Source organism: Crocodylus siamensis, chromosome 7, assembly GCF_052110815.1.
Source record: "Crocodylus siamensis isolate JL-2025a chromosome 7, ASM5211081v1, whole genome shotgun sequence".
NCBI lineage: Eukaryota > Metazoa > Chordata > Crocodylia > Crocodylidae > Crocodylus > Crocodylus siamensis.
Genome location: NC_143401.1, coordinates 6,418,101 through 6,435,426, shown reverse-complemented (window position 1 = coordinate 6,435,426; position 17,326 = coordinate 6,418,101). Strand labels below are relative to the sequence as shown.

The 17,326-nt window shown below is 40.9% G+C and overlaps 1 protein-coding gene across 4 annotated transcripts in view; it reads left to right on the top strand.

The window, feature by feature from the left end:
• The first annotated feature begins 668 nt into the window (after window positions 1–668).
• NFYC (nuclear transcription factor Y subunit gamma) overlaps window positions 669–17,326 on the top strand; it is a 58,884-nt gene continuing 42,226 nt past the window's right edge. The window contains exons 1-2 of one of the 4 annotated variants that reach the window (XM_090057947.1): window positions 10,203–10,436; window positions 12,231–12,296. In XM_090057947.1, coding sequence (XP_089914073.1) covers window positions 12,266–12,296 — 31 coding nt within the window. In that variant the 5' untranslated portion in view covers window positions 10,203–10,436; window positions 12,231–12,265. Of the gene's footprint in view, window positions 842–10,202; window positions 10,437–12,230; window positions 12,354–17,326 lie in introns of those variants that run through there. The other 3 variants (XM_090057950.1, XM_090057949.1, XM_090057948.1) reach the window with 3 other exon arrangements.

The following is a 17,326-nucleotide window of genomic DNA, read 5'->3' as shown; positions in this document are numbered from 1 at the left end:
CCATGTGACCGTCATTTGGGAGGTGACGCAACGCATCGCTGTGGTCGACACAGCCCCAGTGCGGGGAAAGGCCCGTGCAGGGCCGATGAAGCGATGCTTGCAAGGGCTGCGGCAGGGGAAAGGAACAAGGGTGCCCACAAGACAAGGGCATCCTGCCCAGGCCAGGACTGCTGACAGGCAGGGAGACGGGGAGGGGCAGAGGCAGTCTTGCCAACTCTCATGATTTTTGGTGTTGTGCTGAAAGCCTATGCTTCGGGAATGTGAAAAACTTGTATTTTTCTCTTTTATATGTATGTGTGTGTGCACGTGCACAAGTATGTGTGCGCATGCATATATATGTGTGTGTACATGTATGTGCGAGTCTATGTATCTGTATGTGTATGCACGTATGCATATGTACGTACATAACTGTGTGTATGCGTGTGTGTGTATAAACTGGGTGTGTGTACATACACACACATACATATAAAGGAAAGAGCTAAGTTTAGCAGGACTCCTGGGGTCCCCCGCCCCAGAACTCGGAGGTCAAGACTGGGGATGTCCCTCTTCTCCCGCCGCCGCACTGGGGTGGGGGGGACACCCCCCCTCGCCCCACAGAAATCTCGCGAGACTCTAAGACCGGGTCACGCGCACGCGCAATGCGGCAGCCCGAGGGGGAAAGGGGCGGAGCTTCCCCGCTGCCGCCTCACGGAGGCGCCGCCATCTTGTTTCTCGGCCGCTCCGCGCTCGCTCAGCTCAAGCACCCCCCCACCCCCTCCCTTCAGCCGGGCGGGAGGTAGAGCGGCGGCACGTCCCTCTCCCCTCGGTGCTCCGGGCGGGGGTGGCGGCGCTGGCCGGGCCGGTGAGTGTGGCAGGGGAAGGGGGAGGGGTTGGGCGGTGCGAGACCCACCCGCGCGGCCCGGGGGCTCGGAGTAGGGTGGTGTCTCTCCCCTCCCCCACCCTGCGCGAGCCAGCTCCGTTCCCATTGGTCGCGCGGTCTCGCCCGCGCTGATTGGCGGGCGGCGAGGAGGCGGGCTCTGAGGTGTTTCTGCCGATTGGCTGCAGGCGAACGGACCGCGGAGGGGACTGGGGGCGGCCTCAGCTGTGATGGAGGGAAGGGGGTTGGGCAGCTGGAGGCGGCTGAGGTCAGTCTGGGGTAGGGTCAGGCCCACCTAAACTATCCTCTACAATCAGTGCAGCATCCTAAACTCTACTTGAGACTATCAGCTGCCCTGGGTAAAGCAAGGGGGGGGAACCATGCAAAAACCTGAAATGACCAAACTCTGCATCTAACACATATCCTGACAATACGAGGAGCAAGGAGAGGCTCCTGGGAGCTCCAAGAAATAATCCAAGTTGTTTGGTTTTGAGGTTGTTTCTTTCCCCTGAGGGTTTTGAGAGCGATTTACGAGATTTAAATTTTGGCCTGTGTTCTGAAACTGGGTGGGGGCATTTTAAACAAGCCCTGAAGAATTGCAAAGATATGTGTGTGTGTGTGTGTATATATATATATATATATTTTTTTTTTTAAGTAAAATGATCAAATTGATTTAAAAATGCAATTCCCTGCAGTGTTCAACTGCAAATATTGCCACGTTCGTGCTCTGCAAATGAAGGTGGCTAAAACAAAATTAAACTGGCTGCTTAGACGTTTGTTTCTGGAGTTGAGAGAAATGAAAACACTGAACGAATGATGTCCGACTAACAAATCCTTTTTTTTTTTTTAACTGGTCTGTATTAAATGTATCCTACATATGTATGCATAGAACATTAGCGTCTTAAATTGTGCTTTAAGCTAAGCTCTTCCATCACCTTGTGAAATTGTCATTGTCTGCTCTCACTTTGGCTGCTTACCAGCACGGGGAAAAAAACACAGTATTTTATTTTCAGCTTGTTAGGCTCCTGCACCTGGCACAGCACGTGCCCAGAGGAGGTATCACATTAATTTAACCCGGATCTCCCAGCGTCTGTATAGATCGTGCGCTGATTGAATCGGCTTCAGATAAAAGTGCCAAAAAGCCCTGCTGAACTGCCTGATCTATAGAGACGTTGCATAGATCAAACCAATGTGATGCCTCTTTCAGTAAAGCACTGGGATTTTTTTTGGTAGGGTTTTTTTCCATGTCTGTCAGAGGCTTCTATGTCTATTTAGATGCTTATGTGGTCATTACCATTAATATCTGAGGGCCAAGCATTACTTGCTTTTATTCTTATGTTATCCCTATAAAAAAGGGAAGTATTGCCCCTGCATTACAGATGGGGACCTGAGGCACAGGATCGAGGACTTGCCTAGGCTCACACAGGAAGCCTGTGGTTGAATTAGATTTGAAGGATTTAAGCATGTCAGCTGAAGTCTAAGAGCCCCATCTCTTTGCCCACCCTTTCTCTGGAAGTTATACAGGGAATCATTCTCAGAGCTGGGAATAGGACCCAGACCTGCTGACACCCAGTTCGGTACCTCAGTGGCAGATTGGTCTAAAGCACTGATGTCAAAGATATGGCCAGCCTCCAATGCTGCCCCTGGGTCTCATAGTTGACCCACGTGGTGCACACCAGACCTGTCCCATGCAGAGGGCCCAGAGTGTGTGCTGCATGGGTACTTGTTTCAGCTGGAACAGGATGCATGCTGCAAGTGTTGCACAGTCTAATTGGTCTGGGGTGCATGCTGCATGTGGCACCCTCTGGATCCATTGTGCAGGGTGAGGAGCGCATGGGTCCCCCATGTGTTGCATCCATTGCCTGCCCTGGCTAGACTGGGACTGAGTGTCCACTCCAGCCATGGAGCAGGTGTCTCATTTGGCTAACTGGTTGGATCAGGTGCCACGAGCAGTGGATCCAACATTGTGCGGGTGTGGGAGTGGAAACCATGGACCCGATCTGGCCCATGGAGCTAGGTCCATGCCGGTCATCCAGGGTGTGGACCAGTGCTCATCCTCACCCCGCCCCCCCGGTTCATTCTACACTAGGTGATAATAGCTGAATTCTCAGTGTCAGATACTATTTTTTTTCTTGAAATCTTGTGGTGTTGAGAGTTCCCAAGCTATTCCAACATCTCTATGAATAAGTCTTCTATGAATAGTCCTGCAGTAGTCTAAAGCAGCTGGACTTAAACTGATGTGAAATGGCAATTTAGTAACTGGCTGCATTTGTGGCTCTGAATGAAGGACCTGGGAGCACGCAAGACAGGTTTACTTTGTCAGTTTATAAGGTGCAGTAGGATTGCAAAGGACCTCTTGGGTCATTGAGTCCTGCCTCCTGCTATCACAGGCAACCACGTTGTACAATCCCTTTCATAAATAGCTCAAGCTTAATCTTGAAGACTAGATTTTTTGCACCCATTTCTCTTATTGGAAAGTTGTTGCAGAATCTTATTCTTGTGATGTTTAGGAACCTTCAAATTTGCAGCCTAACTTTATTCCCAGCCAGTTTATATAATTTATGTATCAATCATAAAGAAAAATAACCTTGTATAACTTTGCTTCTCTTCACATAACCTCTACCAATGTATTGGTATCTAGAGCTGTTTTCTCCATGTCGATCACATTGGAGTGAATGCAATTTATATGCATTTCAAAACTAATGCAAAATTTCTTGTCAAATGAGCCAGAAAATACCATGTGCTAGACCCCACACAACAGGTTGAGAGAGTTGCTTTTTGGGAGGGAGGGACATAGTCAGGACCATTTGAGACTGCTGCTGGTTGACTGAGTGACCTTGAGCAAGTTGTATAACCTGTACCATTATTTCCCATTTGTCTTTTCCTGCTGTGTAGGCTTATGCAAGTTTAATCTTGGTAAATAGTTTTGAGATCCTATTATTGAGAATACTATATGAATGCAGAATAACAACCATTAGCCTTCTCTATATACATAAAATAGTTAAAGTTATAAAGTGAAGGTGATCTTTGAAATCCTTTATTCTATTTCTTTTTATAGCAGTAAGATCATTTTGCAAAAATTAAACTGTAAATATTTAGAATGAATTTGGAGGTTTCTAGAGGTAAGGTTTATGTTGCAGGGGTGGACAGAAGGAAAACCTTCAAGAGAAGACCGTATTTTGACATTTTTAATGTCTTTTTGTGTGCAAGGGAGAAGAGTGGCATCAAACCTCAAATCCCTGGTTTCTTTGTATGATGTGAAGCATTCATTTCTTGATAAAGTGACAATATAGAAGTGTTAAACCACAAATGCTTTTAGCCTTCAGTTAAGTGAAGATAAACTTTCTTTCATTATTAGCATGGGGGAAACGTATGGACTAGCTGTCAATTGTCATACTGTAAGGGCTATTTATCTTTAATGGATGTGTAGGTGTGGTCTTCCTTAGGGGTGGGCTAGTAAAGATTTTCATGGCCAATACCAGTGGCTGATTGTTAACCAGCCATATTGGTCTATACTCATCCAATAGCCGATTTACAGGAATGGAGCCTGGCAGCTTGGAGAGCAGCGTCTGGCTGGTAAGTGTGGGGAGAAGGGGCAGTGGGGGGAAGATCGAGGCCTCCACAATGAGGGAGAGAGAGGGGCAGGGGCAGGTGCTGCCCAGCCAGGGCGGTGAATGTGACCCCGGGAGCGGGATGGAGCCGTGGGCTGCTCATCCAGGAGCCACTGGGGTGGGGGGGCGCACAGCAACTCCTTGACACTACACACATGCTCGGAATCATGGGGTGCTTGTGCCCTCCAGATGTGTGGTGGGCTGCCAGCTGCGGGTTCAAGGCCAGGGGGTGTGCTGGCCTCTTCCTGGCAGGGGGGTCTGGGCTTGGGGCAGGAGGCAGCAGCTCTGGGAGCAAGGGCTGCAGGGAATTTTGAGGTAGCTGTAGCTCACTCCATAGTCACTTCTTTCAGCAGTGCCCTTGCCTACCCCAAGCCCAGTCCCTGCTCAGCTGGGAAGAGGCCAGTGCAGCCCCTGGCCCAGAGACCACAGCAGGCAGCCTACCTCTCCCTCATGCACAAATCCAGGGTGCACATGCCTCCTATACCTCTCCTGGGGGTTATGCAGCTGCATGGCACTACCTACCCCCCATGTCCCTGCTATTCACCTCCACACACACCCCAGATGAGCTGCCTGCAGCTCTGTCCTCCTCCTGGCTGGGCAGTGTCTGCCCCTGCCCCACTCCTTCCCTCACCCAGACTTACCAGCTGGATGCTGCTCTCCAAGCTGCTGGGCTGACTCCTGGCTGCATGCATGCCGTAGCTGTGTGCATGCATGTGATGTTTATCGGTGATATTATTGGCTACACCGGCCAAAAAGAACCAGTTGCCGATAATGTTAATTTTCCTTTTATCAGTGTCAATCCAATATGTGACTGATATATTGGTGCACCTTTAGTCTTACCAAGTTCTGGGTGCTGTACACTCCATTGTTAGCAGTTAAAGTTGTGAACTATTACCACTTTTGCGGGACTGGACCTATAGTTAGAAAGATGGGTTTAACATGGTGGTAGCACAGATCGTGAGCCATCTGTATACAAAACTGTTCAAGTCTGGATACATTCCTTTCCTTTTCTGGATAATATAACATCTTCAAAATCAGTTTCGGGTTAAAGTTACTGGAACCTTCAAAGAACATAGTTGTTTAGCAAGCCTTAAAAAGATAAGATACCTGTAAGTTACTGTTTTTATGAAACCTGTAAGTTTCTGTTTTTTAGAAAAGGGTAGCAAAATACATAGATAAGTCAGCAAATTGTGCTGCTGCAGTAAACTTGTAACATTGCCAAAAATGTGAATGACTCAGTTCAGACATGAAAATAAAACTTCTGATATTACTTCAATCTTTTTTTTATCTCTGCTCACCAAAAGTGAAGATTGGGGAATGCAACTTTTTTTACTCTGCTCCGAACTCATTTTTATGCCAAGAACAATCTGTTCATAATGTTTATATTTAAACAGAAGGAAAATAGTTCTATATTGTTGAGTAACTGTACATTTGGCAGGTGTTCTGTTGACTGTTCCTGACACACCTCTTGTTTTAAAGTCTTCTCTTTAATGAACCTATTTAGGATTTTGAAGCAAGAGCTGGTTCTTTGTAGTTTATGTACCTTTAAGATACAACATCAAATCTGCATTGTCTTTATTTAGGAATGGTCGAAACCTTAAGGCATTTCTGGCCTTTTTGGCTAGTTAGTCTGACTTTAGTCATTTGGGCCTCTCTTGTTTTAATGTGAGCAAGTTTTTGTGTTAAAGAGCTTAATCTTCCATTAGAATAGTAATTAATAATGTAGGATGAGACCAAACTCAGGATTTTTCTGAGTTGTTTCTAACATACCCACAGAAAACTATTTGTAGGGGTTTTTTCCATCTCTACCCAGATCATCCAGTTCACACTAATGTGGGATTGGTCGTTGCAGTGTTCTTTTTTTTTTTTATATATTTTAAACTGATTTGTCCAGTCTTGTTTTGTCTCAGGTGACGGAGCCTTTACCAGATCCCTAAAGAAGGAATTCCATGGGCAATTAGATTTTACTCTTGAGATGTTCTGAGTTATATTCAGTCCGTTTTCTTCTCTGCTCAGCTTCCTATAATACTGTTTTTAACACTGTGGTAAGGCACTTGTGCTCTCCATTTCTCCCAGTTGCCTTCACCACTAGTAGTAGCTCTGGGACAGCTGATGTAGGCAAGGTGCTGCAAATGGCTGGTGTTCCAAGCAGAGAGCTGTGTGGTGTTGTGGGAAAGAGTCGGACAACACTGTTTAAAGGCTGGCTACTTGCAGCCTGCTCTTTGCTAATACCACCACCAGCTGAGGGACATGGTTGAGAGCAATGGTGAGAAATCTGAAGGGGAAGATCTCTCTAATTGTATAGCCCTTTCTGTCTGTAGTACCCCTTCGAACACTTGTGCACAATTACCTTGTCTCATCCTTTGGCAAGGATGCATTTCTAAATTCATTTTGTTCTACATACTTTTATGGAGGTGGGCTGTATGTTTTATTTTGAGTGGCCTTTAAAAAAAACAACACAGAGATTGATCTTTGGATATTGATGTTTTCTTTCCCTGGTTGCTGGTACTAATCCTTCCCAAACCAGCAGGGTCTGAAAGGTAACTTCACCATCATCTTATGGCTTTTTCAGTAGGACATGTGGAAGGAATTGATCATTTCATTTAGTTTCCTGGAAGATGGTTCTTCACATTGTAGAAGCTAGCTTTACGAATGGTATCCATATCAGTCTGTTACAAAGCCAGAGATTATTTAATTGTCTGTATATGTAATGCTAAAGACGGCCATTAGGATTCCGTAATATCCATTTGTCTGTGTGGTCCCAGTTGTCCATTTTAATAGTATAGCTAAATACCTTTCAGCAGATTGTATCAATTTTGGTAAACATGATAGCTTCCAGTAGCCAGCATAATAATCCATATACCAGTCATGGGTTCAACACCCTTGTCTCTTAGTATCCACCATTACAAGCTTTTATGTGGGATTTTTAAAAGCACTCAGCATTGGCTTAACCACTCCCACTGTGTGTACAATTTCACAATACGAATAATCAGCTCAGTAAATCAAACATAATCCCCTGAGCCTTTGGAGTGCCACAGGCAAAGAATCTAACTATTATTAGCTTTTCTTTTCTTTTTTTAAGATATTGAACTTTTAAAACTAATCATAATACTTCATAAGCCACTAAGGTAACTATTTTTCTAAGTGCGTTAGTTTTACCAGCTGTTTGGGTCTAATTTAATCTTTCTTTAGTGTTGTGTTTGCATTTGTTGTGCTTCTTAATTTTTCTCTTCCCTGCTATTATATATGGACACCATAAGCATGTTCTTTTTCTCGTAAGAAAACATCTTGAAATACAGTTTGTTCGAATCCTACTATGAAAAATAGAGTTATGTTGCTCGTTGGTATATACCAAGTGAAAGCACAGAAGACAATCCTACCTCAGTGTAGGTATTACAACTTTGACTGTATTTTATAAACATGTTATTAAAACCTTGGCTCTCAGCCAAAACCTATTTAAGTCAAAAGGAGTCTTTCTGTTGACTTAAATGGGCTTTGGATCAGACCCATTGTTGTTTTAAATGTTGACCTTGAAACGTAGCTGTCACCATGGCCTGATTTGTATAAAGATTTCCATTCAGAGTCCTTGTTGTCAGTTGCTTTTAATTTTCTGAAGGTTTCCAGGTTTTTCTCTGTTTTAAAGTGATTATTTTATTTAGTGTTTTGTGGAGGAAGGACATTTTTAAAACAGTGTATATGTCTGAGATCACCAGTTTGAGAAGGGGCTTTAGGAGGAAACCTGGTTTCAAAACAGTGGTTGCAACCTGTATTTTGAACAGGAATGGCTGAAAGTAGACACTTGAAATCAGGTATAGAGAGACAATTCGTTGACAGTTGAGCCGTTATTAGTATTTTGCTGTGAAGAAATAATGATGTGGTTGCCTTCAGAGCCTTTGAAAACTGAAATACTGAGCAAGTTTAGAACACTTAATGGCTGTATAATTGAAAACTGCAAGGCTAAAGAAGGTCACTGCACATGTGAGTATGGTCAAGAGCTGCATAATGAGGTATTTCATGCAGGGGGGATAGAAAAGGTTCCTTTTTTATTTTTTTACTTTGTTCATGAAGAATTTTGTATTGTATGATGGTAACATGGCAGGTACTATGGAGGCCTTGCTCTCATCTTTGGGAGAACTTAAGGTGCTTGTGTCATGGAAGTAAAATTGGCACCACTCCTGCCATTCAGCTGAATGCACAATAACGTAAATCTTACAAACCTCCTAGTAACTGTGCAGGAGCTTCCTACTCTGGTCTTCATCAGGTTCATGAGATAAGACGGGTGGCTAACCTGCAGCACACATGCCACAAGTTGCATGTAACCCCTGTGTGCAGCATGTGGCAGATTGGGGAACACAGCAACAAGGCAGGAAGTGGAGCAACAGTTTGGACAGGGAGCAGAAAGCAGAGGAATACATTGGGCAAGGGAAGGGGATCAGAGTGGTAATTGGGGAGGATGCAGGGCTTACCTTACTCTTAGCCTGCCAAAAAAGTTAGCCCCCACTGAGATGAGGGATTCTGTGGTATAAGTGAATACTGTCAGTTAATGCTGAATTTGGGAAATGGAGATGTGTGGCCTACTCTGGTATTGGGTGCTACTGCAGTGTGTCTGCCGCTTAGTAAACTAAAATCATTAGCGAAGGGACACAGCGAACCTTAGTTGGTAAGTTGTGTAAAATATTTATTTCAACCACAGACATGCATCAGTGAACATTTACTGACACAGATGAATTATCTGTGTTTTCATCTAATTTAACTCTACAGTTAACACTCGTTTCTTGAAAAGCGCTTACTTGCTGCTTTCAAGACCCTGGAGCATACTTAAGTTTTTTAGAAAAACCTTTGTCCAGTTTCTCAAATACTGCAGCATATAACCAACCACGTGTATGCATTAAGATGTAGTTCTTCATAAAAACAGGGAGCAGTTTCAGTGGGCCATATTCAAACTCTGGATGACATCTCATGACTCAACTGCATAACTGCAGTTTTAAAGTTCTCTTAATTTTTTTTAATAGAATTGATTAGAATGAGAGAGGCTTTTTGAAAACCTGGAGCAGGTCTTTGTGCAAATAGTCTAGATTAGGTCTTAAAGAGATTACTTCTGTTCTGCTACAATTCTGCTAACTTTAAAGTTGTTTAATTGCCTCTGGCTGGCTTTTCCTGTCTTATGATGACAAAAAGCCTAGGAGTTTTTCACACAGTAACTTTCCAATTTGTGCTTACTGTCTTTTCAGATTAACTGCTATATGATCTTGTACCAATATTATACAGGCAATTTGTCTGACCAATCACATGCAGCTAAATTACCCTAATTATTTTTAAAAAATGGAACTCCAGGCAGCCAGTAAGAGATGCTAGGGGTGGCAGATATTAAGACTATATTGCAATGTCAGGAAAACTGTCAAATATGCAAGGGAGACTGCCTCAGACACCAAAATCTTATCTGTTTTTTGGGTGGCGTGTATTTGCTAAATATTTCTGTACACAAGTTTCCTTCTAGTTTGAAGTCTGTGTCTGACCCCTGTTCTGCATCTCAAGGTAACTTTAAAACAGGAAGTGTACGAAGGAGGTTAGTGATGACACGAGCAGCCAATCCGGGCGTTGTGATCTTCTCAGATAAAGGAACGCAGCCAATGAGCAAGCAGCGGAGGCAAGGTTCGGTGTCAAATAGCATGCTAGATTGAATGTCTTTGACTGTTAAAGTGGAAGGAGGCTGCACAGTGTTTCATTGGAGACTCGGGAGTTTTTCACTGAGGCAGGGGTCAGCTGAAAGACAAAGAAAAATGGCGAATAGTTTGCTGGGAGGGCAGCTGTTCGGTTTTGCACTGCAGTGGACATTCCCGAACCATTTTTCTGCATCTCCTGCTGCCTTTGTTTCTTCCTCCTTTTTTGTGGGGGAGGGCTAGGAATGACTAAATTCTCCCTGTCTGGAGAAGCATAATTATTTGCATGTAAAATTAATGCAGTTCCTGGTAAGTTTAATTTTTGTTTATGTAGAAATCCTAGAAGCTGTCTAGTTTAGCAGCTAGAGTAGTTAAGTTGGACTGTCTCAGAAAATGGCCACTTTACATTCCTTGCATACCTTAAAGTGCACCTACTGTACCTTGTTCTGTTTGGATTTTGCATGCCCTTCAACTGTTTCTTTTGATAATTCAGTAGAGGTAAGAGAAGATGAAACAAGAAAGATGTTAATTTGCAAAGAAATACAGTGATAAAATACTTATTCTGTGCCCTGCATATGTTGGTTAAAAGCTTGAACTATTTTTCAGAGTATTTTTTCTTTGTTTAAGTGCACTGAAGCTTTCATATAAACCAGAACGTAATTTTAAGTGGTTTTACCCCACTATCCAATAGCCTCTATTTATAGATGCATAGAGTACCTGTGGTATTGTTGCAGATTTGTTTAAAAACATGCCTTGCTGTACAGTAGGATTTCATGCTTAAGGCCCTGCATCATAAAGTTAAATTCTTCTGTAACTTTACCCACCAGCAGTACTGTTGCTTTAAAATGGACATATAATAATGGATATAATTCTGCTGTCTTCCTTTCACCCCAGATTCTTTTCAAGCACGTTCAGGGTATGATTATATATTAATCCTGCAAATCATATGTTTTATCAAGATAGCTAAGTTAACTTTTCATATGATGTGTAGTACAAGAATAGCTCATCACTTCATATATCATGCTCTCACAATTATGCTATTCTTACATTTTATTGGCGTGTGAAAGTTAGAGAAGGTGCAGCATGTTGTGTTGCCCTTGCAGATAATGCCAGATTTTTAGTCTAGGGAATGTAGAGCCTAACAGCTGTACGTGGGTTTCTAGTTGGGAACTATTCCGTTTTTGTGGGTACTGAAGCTTTGGATCCCTTTTACAAACATGAACAAAATATTTGAGAAACATAAGCAACCCTTTGTTTTCCTTTTTATTTGCAATTAAGGAATGAAGGTCATTGGAACGTTCCTGCAGTAAAGCAGTCTCAGACAGGAACTGTAGTCCTGTGAAGGACAGCTATGGCAAGAGAGAATGAGAGTGCACTTTAGAAGTTTTCCAGTGGAAAGGGTTTGCTTAGTCCACCAGATAAAGATTTGTATTCCAGATTTATTAATTTATTTTTATTGCTCCGGCATTTGGAGAAGTGCTGCAGTCAAAGTTGCTGGAGCAAGGCCTTCCTTCAGCAAGTGACCTTGAAATACCGCTGCTTTGAGTTTAGAGAATGAAGGACAAAGTTTGTTTAGGGCTCTCTGCACTGAAAAAAAATGAAGTTACTCTTCATGTATCAATACACTAAACTCTGTATGAATAGGCTGTAGACCTAAATTAGAAATACTTTTCAACAATGAGCCAAACTATATTATAATCCTTTTTTTTCCCTCCTTTCACCTATATCAAAAGATCCTAAGTGTTTGTAGTGTTACTGTCCTTGCATTGTCGTGAGCAAGCTGCATGACATTAATTCAGTATTCCCATACTGCTGTTATCTGTCTTCTCATCGTTACAGCCTTGAGACTGGTATTTTGAAAGCTCAAAATAGTCATGTTTGCAACTTAGCTTTTTTCTTAAACTATCCTACTAAACTAAAACATCACTTCTGAATTTTAAGACTGCTTTGTTATTAATTGTGTGAATAAGGGAGGCATGCTGGGATTAAATGTTAGTACCTGAAGGCCATGCTAACTCATGGCCTCTTCATGCTAATAGTTACAAAAATGTATATTATGTCTTCAAATTAATAATCTCTGTTAATGTCATGTTCTGTTTGCAGACAAGGCTGCTTCAGCTTCCTGCAACTTTTGGGTTATGTCAGTAATAATCCAAATTAAAGAGGGTGGTAAGTTGAGAGGCACTACACCAACACTGACCAAAACTGGCTGAACACTTTATGCATGTGAGCATAAGCAGTATTAAACATTTGTACCCAGAATCAGTGAACAATACTGTGACTAAAGTTCGTTGTTAATGCAACCTGTGGAAACTTTCCTAGAGCCATGCTAACATTTTGCTGGAGAAGCAGTGAAACATTATATACGTTATTGAGAGTATGTGAGAGGCAGTGGACATACATTTACTGTAAATATAAAATAAGAAATCCTAACTAAAGGATTTTTCAATTACAGTGGAGTTTTATTAATCTCTCATTGGCGAGGGTAAAAAGCAAAATTAAGACAGACACCTCTTAGTTCTCCCTCCCCTTCCCTCCCCTGAAACACCCCCCTCCCCCCCACCCTGTGTCAGGAAGGCAGAAAAAATAGATCTATTGGAAAACTTTTCTGTCAGCAAGACTCATTTGCAACTCATGCCATACTTTCGTCTCCATCACTGTGCAGGGACAAAGATATAGTTCTATCCCATTTTACTCATGCCATAAGATTAGTAGGGCTTAATCATCTATTCTTATCTACCCAAAACCCACATTGGTTTTCCTGGGAGTTTAGTGTGCCTAAGGAATGCAGATTTGGGATCTTGGTGTTTTGAGAAACAGATTTTTTTAATTTGGTTTCACCATCATACAGGCTTGAAACACAATTTTAATTTAAATAAGATTCCTACACACATTTACTTTCCATTGTTAAAAGTCAACTGGGAATATCTGTAATGAAATTTTAACATTCAGGTTTATAGTGGAAAATTGTCATCTGTAGTTTGAAAAGGCAGCATTGGGATATGTAGATGTTTAGTGGTTGAGTATACCATTACCCACTGGAGGTGACCTTTAGAACTAAGGGGCTGGTAATTTCCCTATAAACTAAGTCCCATTCTTTTTTTCCACATTGGTGAAATTTCTGTATTTTAACTTGTATGGGCATATGAACTAAGCCCTGCCAATTTCAGGGCTAAACAGTTTGGAACTTGTAATAAAGCGAATGACACTTTTTATGGTGATTAACTTGCAACCTCTTCAGAGTTTTGTTTTTAGCACAACATTCTTGAATTAATTTCCTTATGCCTTGCAGTCTTAGAACATGGTCTGTACCTGTTATAATAATACTGTGATTTCAAGAGCAAAATGCCACAATCCTAATCTTTACTGAAAGTTACATGAAAAAGTTTCTGCAGATGAGATTCCTTCGACAATCATGAGATTCTCTGTTTAAAGATTTTTTTTTCCAAATCTGGGAGCTTTTCTGCAGTTCCTTTGTAACTTGCTGTCTTTTTTGGTCACTTCCTATAAAACTGGGTCAGTCTAAATTTTTCCTCCCTTTTCTTCATTGACTTACTGAAGGTGAGACTTGTGTAGATTAAAGTCTGGGTAGGACTTGTATAGTGCCCGTTACAGATCAGAGTGGTGGAAGCTAGAGACAAAAAAGGTCTTACTAGATCATTTAGTCTACCTTTCAAGCAATATAGGATCTGCTCTCTTTATGCAAGGTCTTCTTAGCTTAAAAATAATGTATATTATTTTTATAAAAAGAAATACTTGAGTCCATTTTCATGTTTAACGTTCAGCTTTCCAGTTTTTTATGCACCAAGTGTACAGATTATGGATGAATAAAGAAATATACAGGAAAATGAGCATGTTAGTAACCACAGTCCTCCACTGAAATAGGTGAATCTCCCATGAAACACAAACCCTATGTTTGCATACCTTATCTAGAGTATAACTTTTATAAATCTATAATTATGCTTCTCTTAAGCAGCCTTTCTTTTAACAAAGGCAATTACAAGAATCCCTTTTGTTTCCACCCAGTAGTTTTATATGTGTTGTCTGCTGATATTTAGTTGTGTTTTAATTAATTATTATTTCTGCCTTTTTCCCCCCTGTCCTATGTCGTGGCTGATCCTAAGAACGTAGCATAAGAGCAAAGAAATGTGCAGCACTTGGGGCTGCATTAAGATGAAAGCATAACTTTGTCCTAAATATGCTGTGGCATCTGTGTTTTAACTCGGTATCATATGACTCCTGGCCAATCCAACTGTCAACTGGTTGGTAGTTTAACCAGAAGGTTTATAGCACTTACCCAGTTGAGGCCTACATAGTTAAACAATTGAACTGGCTGAAAAGTGAAAAAGCGGGTGGGTCTGATCTCGAACGTCTTCATGGGAATTTTGCCTGATTAAGGACTACAGAATGAACTTTTTTTTTAGGTATAGTGCACAGTTGCTGCTGTTTGCAATACAAAATGCAAAAGAAAAAAAGTTTTCAGTTCAGCATGAGGTTAAGCTTCTCTTATATGATGCCTCATATGGTCCTAAACTCTACGCTCAGGGACAGGATGCCTCTCCAGTGTGGTGGTGCCCTTCAAATGAGGGTTCTGACATTCAGGATTACATTGACATGCTGTCAAGAGTTCAGTTAAGATTTTTCCAGAAAACGTAAGGTAATGGTTCAGTGAACCTTATGAATTTGTGAGGGGAGGTGGGAGATAGGAATGTGTATATCTGCTTGCAGAAAGAAGATGGGGAATCCTGATTGAAACGGGTTGTTGAAAACACCAGCTTCAGGGACTAGTAGCAGGAGAGTCCCAGCACACATTAAGTGAAATGATTCAATGCAAGATGAAGATTGATCCGAGCCAGTTAGAGTATGTTCTTACATATAATATTATCCACATCTTATCAAATTAAAACCCAAAGCTTAATATTTTTGCATCTCAAAGATACCCCAGTGTTCATCTGTAGGAGTTTAATCACTGAAATGGCTTTTATACATTAAGTTAGGAAATAACTGATTTAAATAGAAGGATAGGTTAAACCCAAAATAGTAAAATGGCTAGTAAAGCCTATGTAACTGAAACTATTACTGCTACAGGATTACAAAAATTTCTTTACTTGCATGCCTTCAATTCTGTTACTCTTCTTGTGCCGGCCACCCTCTTTTGAATACCTATATAAGAAAATAGTTGATATAATTAACAATTCTAATTGAAGAGAGGGCAGCCAAACTGAAGTTAAGGAAACCCAGTCTGTGGGTCTTTTTTTAAACAGTAGGTTCACTATTTCTCCAGGAGTAGGAAAGAATTTTTCTGTGGGTTTTGCTAGACATTTTGAAAGTCTTCTTTAAAAAAACCCCAAGCAAACGACCCTTCCCCCCCACTATTGTTTTTATGATTTAGGAGCTTGTTTAAAATGTTATACTTCTGATCAGATTAAACTCCAGTATTTTTACTAATGTGGCTAAATGACACTTGCTTTTCCATATGTATTTAAACATTTAATCAGATACTAGCCTAAAGCTGATTAGAGAATAGTGTCCATTGTCTATGCAAACTAAAAATTCTTAAAAATGCTGTTGGGCTTTTGAGGTTATTAATCTATCAATCAAAGCACATTCTGTATAAGAGCTGTTTGAAATGCTACATTCATACTACTGTCTTACTGCAGCCCAAAGTAGCATATATCAGGTCCTGCAAATGTTTGTTTGTATGGAAGAAGTCCTCTTTTTCAGTTTTTGGCATTAGAATATAGTACTTAAATACATTTTGAGGTATGTGACAAATCCATTTTGACATATATGATGTCGAATGCAAGCCCTGTAGTTTCAGTAGTTTACATAAAGTACAAATATGAATAAGATGCACCATGTTTTGGGAGTGGATAGTTGCCACACGCCCTTCATCAGTACTTAAAGTGAAATAAAACTACACTGCATTGGCTATTAAAAATTCAGCTTCTGAGGTCAAGTGATTTTTTTTTTTAATAGATGCATTTTAAATATCATTTACTACTATTTTTTCTTTTTAGGATCATAAATAAAAGCATGCGTTTTCATGTTCCTAAATTAGGAAATTAGTACAATTTGTGAATGTATGCCACCTACCATTGTTTAAGTTATAAAACCTCAGTATGTAGCACCAGCTGTGTATTACATTTTTCTGAAAAACTGAGATGAAAATTTTGAGACAAAAGGGTTTTTTTGATACTGCTTTAGTATATACCCCAAATAGTATCTTGTTGTGTGAACTAGATCTTATTTTAAGTGTTCAGATTTATTTAAAAAAACTTAGCAGTTTGGCATTGGCAGTTGAATATCGGCAATGTACACCTTAAAAACATTAGGCCTTAATGTGTCTTGGGGCATTTAGCATCTATTTTTATTCTGTAATCGGGGAGGAAATCTTGCTGATGCCAAAACCAAGCCTGGACAGAGACTGCGATGCAAAAGGAAAACACATTAAAAATTAGTGAATGTTTAACTTCCAAAGCAGCAAATCTTCACTCTGACCCTTGCACTCTCTGGTTCAAAGGCAGAAAGGAAACTAACTGACACAAACAGCAATTCAGATTTAGTTCTGCTTATGTTTTTAATTGGACCTCCTGTTTAAAGACATTCAAGTTGAGTGTTTTACAGGTACAGTATGATACTTTAGGTTAGGTGCTGCATTATAGAACAGTTTATACTTGATTCCCTGGCATTTAATTTAATGCCTTACAATGAATGTATTCAAGGCATCTTGTTAGTGTTTTTACCTTTACAAATCTTCTGGTATTTTTATGTCTAATTTATAAAGCAAGATTGGAGATCATCTCTAGGATTAAAATTAAGTGAAACAAGTTTGCGTAATATGTACACTTAGTCTTTCTGCATACAAAATCATATAGATAGCACTGCAGATATTTTGCATTTAGTTTATTGTAAATGTTTTATAAAGGCAGATATCCCTACAGTTTATAGGTAGCAAAACTGAGGTATAGCAATTTTGACTTGATCAACATTGCAGTGTATACATATGATTTACAGCAATGGGGTCCTGCCTGTGCTTTAGCAACTAAGTGACACTGCTCTAGGCTTACTAATACAGGAATTTATGCACTCATCTCTATGTATAAAAGGCTTTTCCCTCCTCTCTCCCCCCCTTTGGTTTATGTGTACAGTCTGTATGACCTACCAATGTGCTTGCCAGGCTGTTTTAAAAATAGTGG